We start from the raw sequence: 12,627 nt of genomic DNA, 5'->3' as shown, positions 1-12,627 counted from the left end.
ATCACAATTCCTTTAGTGGTACTAGTGAATAAATATTAGTCACATAACTCTTTAACTATGTTTACTGGATTCTTTTTCTTAAAGGACCCATAAAGTTTTTAATTGACCCTAATTTAGCATTTAACAACTTTAAAATTGTGGGGTATTGCCTCAATAAAATCTTTCTCTGATTTATTTAAAGATATTTCAAGATATTTTTGTGTCCCCTGCTCATTTTATCAAATTCAGCATTCAAAACCAGCATAAGAATATAGAAATATTGGCTGAATTTCTGCTTGTTAAAATGGACTTACAATCAAAGCTACAATTTTTAGTTAAAAAATACACAAAGATCTACCAAAGCAATTTTTTAAAAACTCCATGCAGGATATAAAGTTGCATTTGAATATTAAAATATTAATATTAAGGTATTCTTAGCACTATTTAAAAAATTTTAAATATGTCTTACATTCCTAAAATAAGTTGGTAGAAAGCTAGGATGTTGCTTTGACCCATTTTTATCACTTCAGATTAGGCTTTTGGAAACTATGGAAGTAGTCTGTAAAATATGCAGTTCTTTTGGTTTTTATAAAACACAAATGAAAAGTGGTACAACATGTTTGGCGTAAAGATGGCAAAAGAATAGTGGTAAAGACACAAGCGAGAATTAGAAGTGAAGAACAGTGCTCCACCGAGAAGCCTCGGCTTGGTGTAAGCAAATGAGGGCCATGCCCCAGTCAATGTCTCAGGCAGCCTCTGAATGCAGTGGCTCAGACAGGGACGTGGGAATCAGGGAAAGGAATTTGGTTGTTAAGAAATAATGGAGAGGCTCTGGCCCCGTGGCCGAGTGGTTGGGTTCTCGTGCTCTGCTTGGGCGGCCCAGGGTTTCGCCAGTTCGGATCCTGGGCCCAGACACGGCACAGCTCCTCAGGCCATGCCGAGGCAGCATCCTGCATGCCACAACTAGAAGGACCCACAACTAAAAATATACAACTATGTACTGGGGGGCTTTGGGGAGAAAAAGGAAAAAATAAAATCTTAAAAAAAAAAAAGAAAGAATGGAGAATTCCAAATAAATAACCAGATAACTAGGCTCCTAATTGAACTAAAAGTAGGTTATCAAGTGGTTCATATTTGGTGCTTTATGTCCAATGATGTTGATTCAAAATTTGGAACAAATTAAATGTGAAAATTGGCTTTGGTGTTCTTTCCTACTCCTCTACAAAATAATTGTAAACGGAATTATAGAAGATGCTCAGACTTTTCTACAAAGGTTTTTTATCCTTGAGGATATTTGAATTTATCTTTCTTGTCTTCTAAATAATTATCCAAAACAGCAACACAGAGGAATAGACTGAACTCAAATTGACTGCCTTGACATTTTACACTTCTGAGCATTGAAAAATATTTATTGGTTTGATAACTCTTGTTATCTAACCGGCTTAGTACTTAACCTGAATACTACCTGCCAATTTAAATAGGGGTTTAGGATATTTTTAATGACCATTTAAAAGTGTTAAATGTGCTTCAAAATAGGTCTATAAAATAGATTCACATTTACAGGGATTAGCTCACCCTGGTCACTCAGAGATATCTTTTGTAAACATGTAAATGGCTTACTTGATGCTGTTTTACCAAAAGAAAAAAGAAGCACATTAAATCAGCAATCAAAATATTTTTTAAATAGCAAAATAATGTATACTACCCCTGTGAGTACTTTGGAAAAATTTGGAGTTTACAAAGTTACACACTAAGAAGTCCTTTATACTTAGGTGTTATTCAGATAACAAATATCTAGGAGTTAAGGATTTTCAGTGGGTTCAACAAATCCCAAAGCCCCCAAGTGGAAGCAGTCTTCTGAGAGCACTGGGAACAATAATCCATGTCCTTCAAGTCAATAAACATCCTGAATGTTTGAATACTTCAGATTTCCAACAGTATTAAAAAAATCACAATTTACATTTTGATATTATAAGTTTATTTTTAGCCATTTAGCATTCAAAATTTTAACTCGGGCAGCTATAATAATTTCTTTCAAATATTAATGATAGTTTTATGTTTAATCTTTAACCGACTTTTGGGTCATGGTAAATACATTTTTAATCAAATGTTATAAATTTAATTAAAAAAATTTGTAAATGTTATAAAAATATTAACACAGTCTAATTTTTAAGCTTTCTCCACTTCATCTCTATAAGTTAATTTTCTACTGTGAAGTAGTTTGTTAAATATATATCTCAATGAAAATAATTCAAATTGTTTGGTGAGGATACATTCATTCCTCGTTGTAACTCATGGAACTAGTACTTCTGCTGGCCTGCTTGTGGATTATTTTATTTTGGGAAAACCTTCCTTACCATATTATTAATATCTTTATGAGATTTAATTTCCAGGGTTCCAAGAATTACTTTTAAACTTGGATTACATTGGTCACTTCTATAATAATCATAACTGGGGAAGCATTAAAAAAAAAAAAAAAAAGCCCTAATTGGAACCAAGATTAATTGAAAGAATCAGTGGTCTTGTATAGACACCCAGCATAACACTAAACGTACACAATGAAATGAGAAATGTCAAATCAATCTAGTGACTACTTACAGAGTAAATCAGATTTATATGTCATAAGAAAGTTGGAAAGAGAAAACAATTTTGGTATTAGTGAAGTAGGAAATACACTATTGCTTTGAAAATCAGAATATTTTCATTTGCCCATCTAGAAATTATGTGCCTTTGAAGTTTTGTATCTGTGAATCTGCTCAGAGTGTTTAAGGGGTTACACAATGTTTACTACAGTTATCTAAATAGGTTTAATGCCTCTCTTACTTATACACTTTCATTTATTTATGTGATGTTTAAGCAAATCAGCAGAAAACAGTATTTTTTAAATCTAACCCATATTGCTCAAGAAACACTTTAGATGAGCTTTTAGTTTGTCCTTCATTTTATTGGTGTGGGGCTCTTTTTAAACGAATATCAAATGTAAAAATGAAACACATTTTGATATTGGGTAAAATATTTACATAGATTAGAAAACATGCAAAATGGGTACAGAGAGACTACGGGGGCAGGATTGTTAGTTCAAAGAATATGGACAAATTTCAGTCAAAACATGGGATGAAACATATCAAAAGTCAGTTCAAGAAAACAAAAAATGCCCCTCTTTTTAAAACATTTTAATGGTTGGCATCAAAATGTAAAACTTAACATTCATTTTTTTTTAAAAAATTAAAAATGTGTATTTATATGTAACAAGCGAGAAGACAAAACACATCAAAAACGGGAATTAAAAACAATTCTTCAAAAAAAGACAAGAAGTAAAAAAATAGAAAGGGGTGGAAAAAGTGATTGAGGCCCTTGTCATGCAAATAGATTTGGTGGAAAAAATACCTTCATCTTCAGCACCGTCATTATCACCTAAATCATCTGTCTGTTTCTTTGTAAGGGGACCTAGGATCGAGAACGGAGAAATGGAGGGAAAAAAAAGACAATTCAAGAATAAACACGACTGAGGGGAAAAAAATAAATGTAAATACTAAAATTCTCAAGGATATTTCCAAAAAGAATGGGGAAGTGGTTATGTCAAAGTTGACTATTTTGTTTAAGAAAAAAAAAATCCCTTTCCCCAAAATATCTCATAGAAGATTTGATTTGTGAATATATCCAGCATAAAAAATACATTATGGTTTGAAACTCAAGTCATAAACAAAGGAAATAATTTTTTAAATACCCAGTGCTTGCATACAAAAAAGTGAACAGTTTTATGAGCTGAAAGAACTCAATTCATTCAGTGTCTTTTCTAATTTGAATTGGTGACAACAATAAAGAAAGTAGGCCAAACTTATTCTTTAATTTGGGACAATACAATAACATTAGGGAAAACAGAAATATGAACATTTTTAGGGCTTTTTTTCCTCTTTTTTTCTTCTTTTTTTTGTAAGAGCATTAATACTTGGGCTTTACACATTTTTATATCTTACATTTTTCAAAACTGTGACTTTTTAAAATTACTTGTCATGACACAAATATTTCCCCATGTGTTTTGATTAAATATTAGCTATGGATTTAAGACCTTTGCAACCTGCATAAATGTATGAACAGATAATCATATCACTCGGTAGAGCAAAGGTGCCATCAATAGAAGTCAGTGTTTAGTTATTAAGGCAGATGCAGAGTCAGGGCTTATATTTCATAATCAATTTAGGAGTATAATGGAATTACGCCCTAGTGCAATTTCATGCCCAGTATAGTTATTTATAATGGGATCATGTTTTAGGATAATAATTGTATTAATACACTGTGAATGTTTAATAAATGTTTTATTATACTTAACAATACTAATTTGCTAGAATAAAGGAGCACACCAAAGGGGAAGTCGAAGGCCATATGAAAGTAATTTTAAGTGTCACATAATTGACGTATTCAGCACACAAAAAAGCAAATGAAGCCCCACATTTCTTTTTGTTTCAACAACCATTTAATTTGTTTGACATTTTGTAATCCTCATGCAAAAAGCAATCATTACAAACACAGGACACTCAAGTTAAAAGACAGCCAATCACATAGCAGTAAGCAAGAGAATTTTGTCATGCATAAAATAACAGTCAGAGGAAGAGAAGGGAAAAAAAGGACTGAAAGTCATGTATTGAATTCAGTAATATAAATAGCAAAGAAGCAGGCATTAACTGTAAGCACACTTCATAGGGAAAGATTGCTAAACATTTGAGGAAAGATTTCTGTCTTTTCAGCGATTACTGTGTATTATGTTTGTAATTCAAAACTACACCTAATATCACAACCACAACCATCAAAGAATGAAAATCACCATCCCAGAAAACAGAAGGAAAAAATGAGATATAATACAGTTATGTTTCATCAGCTCAGAGAGATAGCCTTGAAAAACAGTAATAACTGGCAAAGACCAAAAGATTAGAAATAGAGAAATTGATGATGTTATTGACAGGATCTGTTGACTACTCAATTGTAAGGTCAAGGTTTCAAGTTCATTCCAAATACAGACACAGGAGTTGTACACAATAAATTAAGTGATAAACTTTCATAGTCACTTCTATAAGCAATCATTCCATTAAGAGAAAACCTAGATGAAAGCAATAATTTATGTTAATTGGCACTCAGTTACAGGTTCACAGAAAAATCCATTTCTTTAATATGACCCTGTTTAAATGCAAAAAAGTACCCTCAGTATTATTTGATGTCTATGCAACAATGTTGCTGCATTTCTGAAATATATAAATATTTTAAATTTAATTTTAAAAATGCTGTATCACAACTAGATTTAAAATATTTCTGATTTTAAAACATCATGCAAAATATTGGACTTAAAAAAATCATATTTTCAAGCTTTTTATTTTTCTGTAATTACCTAAAGCAGTAAATGAACAGACTTCAACAAATATATTTTCTTGCATTTCTATTTTCAAGGATGATATACAGAAGCTACGGTTTTATTTACTGGCTAACCACACGGATTAAGCTCAGCGGTAGTTACTCATTGTTGCCAAAACCACTATCTACTTTCCAATTTTAGTTAAAGTATTTAATTTGTTTAATTCTTGGCTATATTAAGAACAAGTAATGCTAGCTCAAAATTTTTTGCTGCATCATCAGTTCACTAATATTTGGAGACACATGTAAAACCTATCACAATTAAATTAAGTCACTCTCTTCATGTACAGAGCTTTATAAGATATCTCTCTTGGATGATTCAGAAGGAAATTTCTTTCTTTCTCCTCCTAGAGGCAATCAAGGCAATCTACATGACTTCTCTGGACAATCATTCAGGTTCTACAGCCGCTCAGCCAGTAGTTTCACGAACTTTGCGCGCACAAAAAATTGCTAGCTCTCGGGTCTACATGAGATGCTATAGAAATAGAATTTTTATTAAAACGTGATCTCCCACTTGTTTGCATGTGGGACGTAGTTCTTAGTTGCTATTTGACTCTAAGTCTGCATAAGGAGAGAAACCATGGAAATAATACCACATATACAATGAGAAAATTTTTCCATGGATGGAATGGATGAATCAGCTTTTTGCTACATTATTATCACCTTCCCTAGTCAGGAAGCTGTGTGACTCTTAACTGATGGGAAATAATGATTTCATACATACACTGCACAGGACATCTTTTACTGTAGTAAATCTGAAGAGTTAGAAACAGATACAGATATTGTTTCAACATCATAAATAGATGGGGACATCATTATCCTAGAGAAGGATTACGTTGAGTTCCTTCAACTAAAGAATTTCACTTATTGAATACTAAATAAAACTTTATTATTGGATGATATTAGATTTTTCCCATAATATAGGTTCCAGGAATCCTTTAGTGATTCCAGCATAACTGAGTTTTCTTAACATCAAGAATTTTTTACATATGATTTTTTGAAGTTCCCTGGGATAAAGAGGGCAAGGGTTTTTGGCAAAAATGATTATGAAAAAGAAAGAAAACAGATTTCCTTTATCTCGTATGTCTAAAGGCACTGAGGCTAAATATCTGAAAGGGTCTGGGGTTGCAAAATGAGAAACTCGATAGAGGAAACATATGCTTGCAGATTACAGATACAGATCCCTTATTCCCAGGCTAGAAAGAAAACAGCCATTGCCTTGAGCTCCTTTCTTTCTAAGATATCAGCAACTCTAGCTAATTTTTCCTCTATTCTAAACTGCTATAATTGATGTCATTACTGATGTTAAAGATTTGTTAAATAGAAATAAAATATTGTGAGAGGTAATTGTCATTAATTTTCTTATGAAAATTAGACAACCACAGTTTAGAGACCATGTATTCTTGTAAGGTGATCAACATGATTTCTCCAAAGGGTCAAACATTTATCCTTCAACAGAAATAACAATTATTAACAACATTCAAACCACAGCTTATGCTTCTTTTAAACAACAAACCGTGTATTTTCATTACCAGCAGTTTAAATGGGTATCTTAAAGCACCAAAATATAAAGCAAATGAGTCCTCTTCAACCTGAGTGTAGAAGTGATTTATTCTACCTTGAAAGTTTATGGGGTCTGTCCTCTCTGAGGAATGCAAACATAATTCTCATTAGAGTTAATAGGAAAGTGGACCTCACGTCATTCTGAAAGGGAGTGAGAGTAATTACTATATTTTATATCTCCTGTTGGCAATAAATAGATTCAGTGGTGAAACAACAGGACTAAAGAAGGTAAAGGGAACTCCTAACCAGGAACTTTGAACTCACTTAAATCCAAAATAATTCCTTTGCCATTAACATAATTATAATTCAAAGTATTGGCCTTTACAAAGGATGTATGATGCATTATTACATTTCAAAATCTGACCACAGTGCCTTTTATTTTTTAAAAAAGGAATAAAAATATCAGCATTTCTCTGTAGTTAACTGGAGAATAATTGTAAGCTCTGAAATAATTACTATCCACGCATATTAATGCTGCTTTTTATCATTCCCTTTGATGAAGGGCTAATATACTTTAGGTCTCAAATACATTAGAACTGATTATAAATTCCTTCATTACGGGTTCAATTCAGCAGAAATTACCCGTACTTTGTGTCACACATATCTGCAAAAGGCAAGAAGGTTGAGGGTATTATTAGCTCCTGACTTAGAAAGCTGGCGATGAGAAATGTGTCCTTCTTAAGAGAACAAGTCTTTAAAACTTTTAGTATTATTTAGAGCTCTAGGCTCCAGTGAGTCCCATCTTAATAGATGGAGAGCCCTGGATACCTGCTCTCCTCTTTCCCCACCCTCTTTACCCAGCAGCCTTTGAGGTAAGGAATTTGATGTTAAAGAATTCCTAAGACCACTTCCATCATATAGGAGAATTTAAGGATGATGACACTATTGCTCTGAGCAATTGGAAGCTGGCTAAATCTTTTCAGAGATGTTCTTAGGACAAAATGTAGTTTATAAAACTAGACTCAAGGATATAAAAATCTATGTCTTTTCCTTACAGAGGACAATGCCAAAATTAAATACATTTTGAATAAAAATAGCAGTGTATTACTGTATTTTATTTTTTCCAAATGATAAACATCAAAATACAATAACTTTTAGAAATTAGATATAATAACAGTTGGTATCATTGCAAAGCTATTGAATTTTACCCATTGAAATTTAGTTACTTTATATAACTGCAATATGCACCTCTTGGGAATACAGAAGTGAGTGAAGTGACTGATTTGGAATAATATTCATTATTTTGATATTTAACTAAAAGTTATCATACTTTTTAAACTATTGATTATATTAACTGAGATAAAGAAATCACAGCTGAAAAATCATTTTGTGTCTTGAAAATTTTTCAGTTAAAAGGATATACTTTTGAGTAATGTCATAAATGTGCATTATGATAAAATAAAAATATAAGGCAAACTGCTGTGATGAGATAATGCACATAAACTTTGGAACAATTGATAGTTTTGAAAAGAATCCATATCTATGCAAATTTTGGTGGCAGTTCTATGCCATTCATGATGTCTGAGTATTTTTTAGGTGAGCTGTCTTTTTAGGCTAGTGGTTCATATGTACACAGGCTATAGAAGGAACCAGCTTCCAGGAGGATGAAAGCAGAAGGCATGCTCTATGTTTATCTTTGTGTTGGAAGAAAACACCTACACGAACACAAAATATATTCCCTCAGACAGTCCTTCAGAGACAGAGCACAGCTTAGAACATGACTTTTGCGAAAAAGAGAATCTGATGTTAAAATCAGGAAAGAGGGAAAGAGAAATCTTCTGGGGTCAAGTATGTTGAAGCTCATTTATATTTATAAGAAAGACACGTTTTTCCTTCATAGAATTACCTTGATTACAACACTTTGAAGTCAAAAGCAATCCTGTCTAGAATAAAAATGATGGAATCTGGAGGAAAAATTTACATAGATAAGAAGTAAGTCAAATAGGCTAACCCTAATCTGAGCATCACCAAATTTTCACGAGCTTATTATATTTTTAACACTGTAGTTGTTTGATTTTATTTAACACAGATGAAGTGTTTTTATAACATAAAAGATGTCAGAATAATGTTCCCTTTTCATCTGGAGCAATGTGGTTGTATGCTGTATAAACCTGTTAGTACTTTGTGAAGACATACTCTCCATTGCCCTGGCTTTCCACACATTATCCAAAGATGCACCTGGAGTATGGTGAGGACACAAGTGCCCCCAGATGCCCAGAGCTATCTCAGCAAGACTTGACAATTGGAATGGCATCAATAGTCCAACCTCCCTGGCATGGCCGCAGTATTCAGCCATCCAGTCATTCAACAAATATATTATATGCTGTGTGCTGAAGACACACGGTGAGTAAAACAGGCAAGAGCCTTGCCCTGATGAAAATTAATTTTGTCAGGGAAAGAGACATTAAATAAATAATCACACACATAAACGTATACTACTTACACATTGCGTAAAGACAAAAAAATCTCGGTGTTATGAAAGGTTAGACAAGGGGACTTAGCTGAGCTTAGAAAATCATCACTGAATAAGTGCAATGTGGCCTAAAGACTGAAGGTTAATTCGATGCTAAGCAGGTGAAGAGGCTGGGGATGGGAGGTATGGTGGGAAGCAGATTCCAGCCAGAAAAAAAAATAGCATATGGACAGGCCCTAAAATGAGACGGAGCCTGGAGGTGTGTGTGGCGGGCATACAGGGAGTAGAACAGACAGTAGCAGGAGATGAGGATGGAGAGCCAGATAGGCATCAATTGGAACATGCAGCTCGTCTAGCCTGGGGATTTTTGTCTTAATCCTAAAAGCAATAGGAATCCATTTAAGGAGTTTAAGCTCATACTGATAAACTCTGGCCTATCTGAATCTTAAACAGAAAATCAGAAAGAGGCAAAGTCATTCTATGACATATGGCTGAGAATATTTTATCCACAGGCCTGCATTATGTTTGTTCGCATCATATGAGAATACCTTCATTAGAACAAACTAGATAATGGAAAAGGAGTCTATAACCTCTTATTCCATTTCTGTTTGAAAAAAATTAATAACACCAAAAAATAAACTCTAAGACTCCAGCACATCTGCAATTTATAAGTATTTTAAAAGTTTTCTATTAAATATACTTTTAAAATTAAATTTACTTTCCCTAACAATTAACATACTGAGAAATAACAAACATATCCTAACTATTCTTATATTCGTACAAAGATAGATACTTCACAAGGTATTTCTACTTGGATATTTCACCCCCATCTCAGTACAACAAAGATGCTCATCATGTCCACCTCAAAGCCAGTTTTACCTCGCAACATAGGTTTAGCTTTAAGAGATGTAACCCTTCTCTCCGTTTCTAAAGTCTTAGCCAGATTTCATCAATTTTCAAAGAGAAATTTTGTTCTCCTCACTCTCTCCCGATACTCCCTATCATTAGCCTAGTCTGTGGCCAGCATTGTCACGTGCCCAAATTATTGTAGTAGCCTTATGGTTGCTCCCACTGTCATCCAAACTCTAGACTGTCTCCCAAGCCAGTTTGTATACCATCGAGTTTTGAAGTTGTAGATAATAATAGTGGTAAACCCAAAGAGAAAAAGATTTAATCATCATAAATTATCATCAGCTAAAACGTGCATACATTCACCTCCTTCTAAGATTAAAATTGCAAGCATTCCAAGGGAACAGGAAGTCAAAAGCGTATACAACAATCTTATACTGTGAGTTTTAAAATAGCTATAACAAGACAGATGAAAACTAAACATAGCTTAACACTCATTTTGATGTTTTAGAAATTCATGAGCAAAAATAAGATATTTTCTATTTAAAATGGAAACAAGTAATTTAAAATATTTTTTAGAAAATGCAGTTCAGATTAGTGTTCATTAAACACCACTTCATTGTTTCCCTACTTTGTGTAAAATTCCTTACTATCTCCTTTTTCCTATTATGTTAGACTAAATAACCCAGACAACCATAAGACTCTTCTTCTTCTTTTCGGATTCTATCTCTTCATTGCCTTGCTTTCCAAAATACATCTTTTTCTGAATTCTACCAAACATTTAAAGAAGAAATAATAACAATCTTTCCCGAATTCTTTTAAAAGATAGAAGAGGAGGGAACACTTCCAATTTCATTTTATGAGGTGAGCATTACCCTTACACCAAAGACAGATAAGCAGATTACAAGAAAAGAAAATTACAGATCAATATCCTTGATAAACATAGATAAATTAAGAAAACAATCCCATTTACAATAGCATCAGAAACAATAAAATACTTAGGAATAAATTTAACCAAGGAGGTGAAGGATCTGTACACTGAAAATTATAAGACATTGATGAAAGAAATTGAAGAAGACATAAATAAATAGAAAGATATTCCATGTTCGTTAATTGAAAGAATTAACATTGTTAAAATGTCCATATTACTCAAAGTGATCTACAGATTCAATACAACCTCTATCACAATTCCAGTGGCATTTATCACAGAAATAGAACAAATAATCCTAAAATTTGTATGGAGCTGCAAAAGACCCCAAATAGGCCAACCAATCCTGAGAAAGAACAAAGCTGGAGATATAAGACTTACTGATTTCAAACTATATTACAAAGCTATAGTAATCAAACCAGTGTAGTATTGGTAAAAAAATTTAAAAAAAGACATACAAATCAATGGAACAGAATAGAGACCAAGAATATACAATGGGGAAAAGACAGTCCCTTCAATAAATGATGTTGGGGAAACTGGATAGCCACATGCAAAAGAATGAAACTGGACCCCTATCTTAAACCATATACAAAAATCAACTCAAAATGGATTAAAAAGTTGACCTTTTAAGACATATAACTGTAAAACTCCTAGAAGAAAACATAGGAGGTGAGCTCCTTGACATTGGTCTTGGCAAATGTTTTCAATTTGACACCAAAAGCAAAGGCAACAAAAGCAAAAATAAACAAGTGGGACTACATCAAGCTGAAAACCTTCTTCACAGCAAAGGAAACCATCATCAAAATGAAAAGGCAACCTATAGAATGCGAGAAAACACTTGCAAACCACGTATCTGATAAGGGGTTAATATCCTAAATATACAAGGCACATACAACTCGATAGCAAACAACCAAAAACCCCAATTGAAAAATAGGTAAGGGACTTTGAATAGGCATTTTTCCAAAGAAGATCTACAAATGCCAACAGGTACATGAAAAGGTGTTCAACATCACTAATCATCAGGGAAATGCAAATCAAAGCCACACATCACTTCACATCTGCTAGGATGTCTATTACCAAAGAGCCAAGATAACAAATGCTGGCAAGGATGTGGACAAGAGGGAAGCCTTATACACTGTTGGAATCCTTGTACACAGCCACAATGGAAAACAGTATGGAGCTTTCTCAAGAAATTAAAAATTGAACTGCTTTACAATCCAGCAATCCCACTTCTGGGTATATATCCACAGGAAACAAAATCATCTTTAAGAGATACCTGTACTCCCATGTTCATTGCAGCATTACTCACAACAGCCAAAGTTGGAAACAACCTAAGTGCCCATCAGTGGATGAATAGATAAAGAAAATAAGGGGATATATGTACATAAGGGAATATTATTCAGCCTAAAAAAAGAAGGAAATCTTCTCATTTAGTGTAACATGGATGAACCTGGAGGGCATTATGCAAAGTGAAATAAGCCAAACAGAAAGA

The 12,627-nt window shown here is 33.3% G+C and overlaps 1 protein-coding gene across 15 annotated transcripts in view; it reads right to left on the bottom strand.

The window, feature by feature from the left end:
• The window catches only part of NLGN1 (neuroligin 1), an 829,283-nt gene that overhangs the window by 456,457 nt on the left and 360,199 nt on the right, over positions 1-12,627 (bottom strand). For 8 of the 15 annotated variants that reach the window (XM_070582358.1, XM_070582363.1, XM_070582364.1 and 5 more), the window contains one exon: positions 3,367-3,426. The exons of the other annotated variants lie outside the window; for them this stretch is intronic. In XM_070582358.1, the coding sequence (XP_070438459.1) occupies positions 3,367-3,426 (60 nt within the window). The remainder of the gene's footprint in view (positions 1-3,366; positions 3,427-12,627) is intronic. 15 annotated transcript variants of the gene reach the window in all.

The sequence above is a fragment of the Equus przewalskii genome, chromosome 18 (assembly GCF_037783145.1).
Source record: "Equus przewalskii isolate Varuska chromosome 18, EquPr2, whole genome shotgun sequence".
In the NCBI taxonomy this organism is placed as follows: domain Eukaryota; kingdom Metazoa; phylum Chordata; class Mammalia; order Perissodactyla; family Equidae; genus Equus; species Equus przewalskii.
The sequence above is the reverse complement of the archived record's forward strand: the minus strand, read 5'-3'. Positions and strand labels throughout refer to the sequence as shown.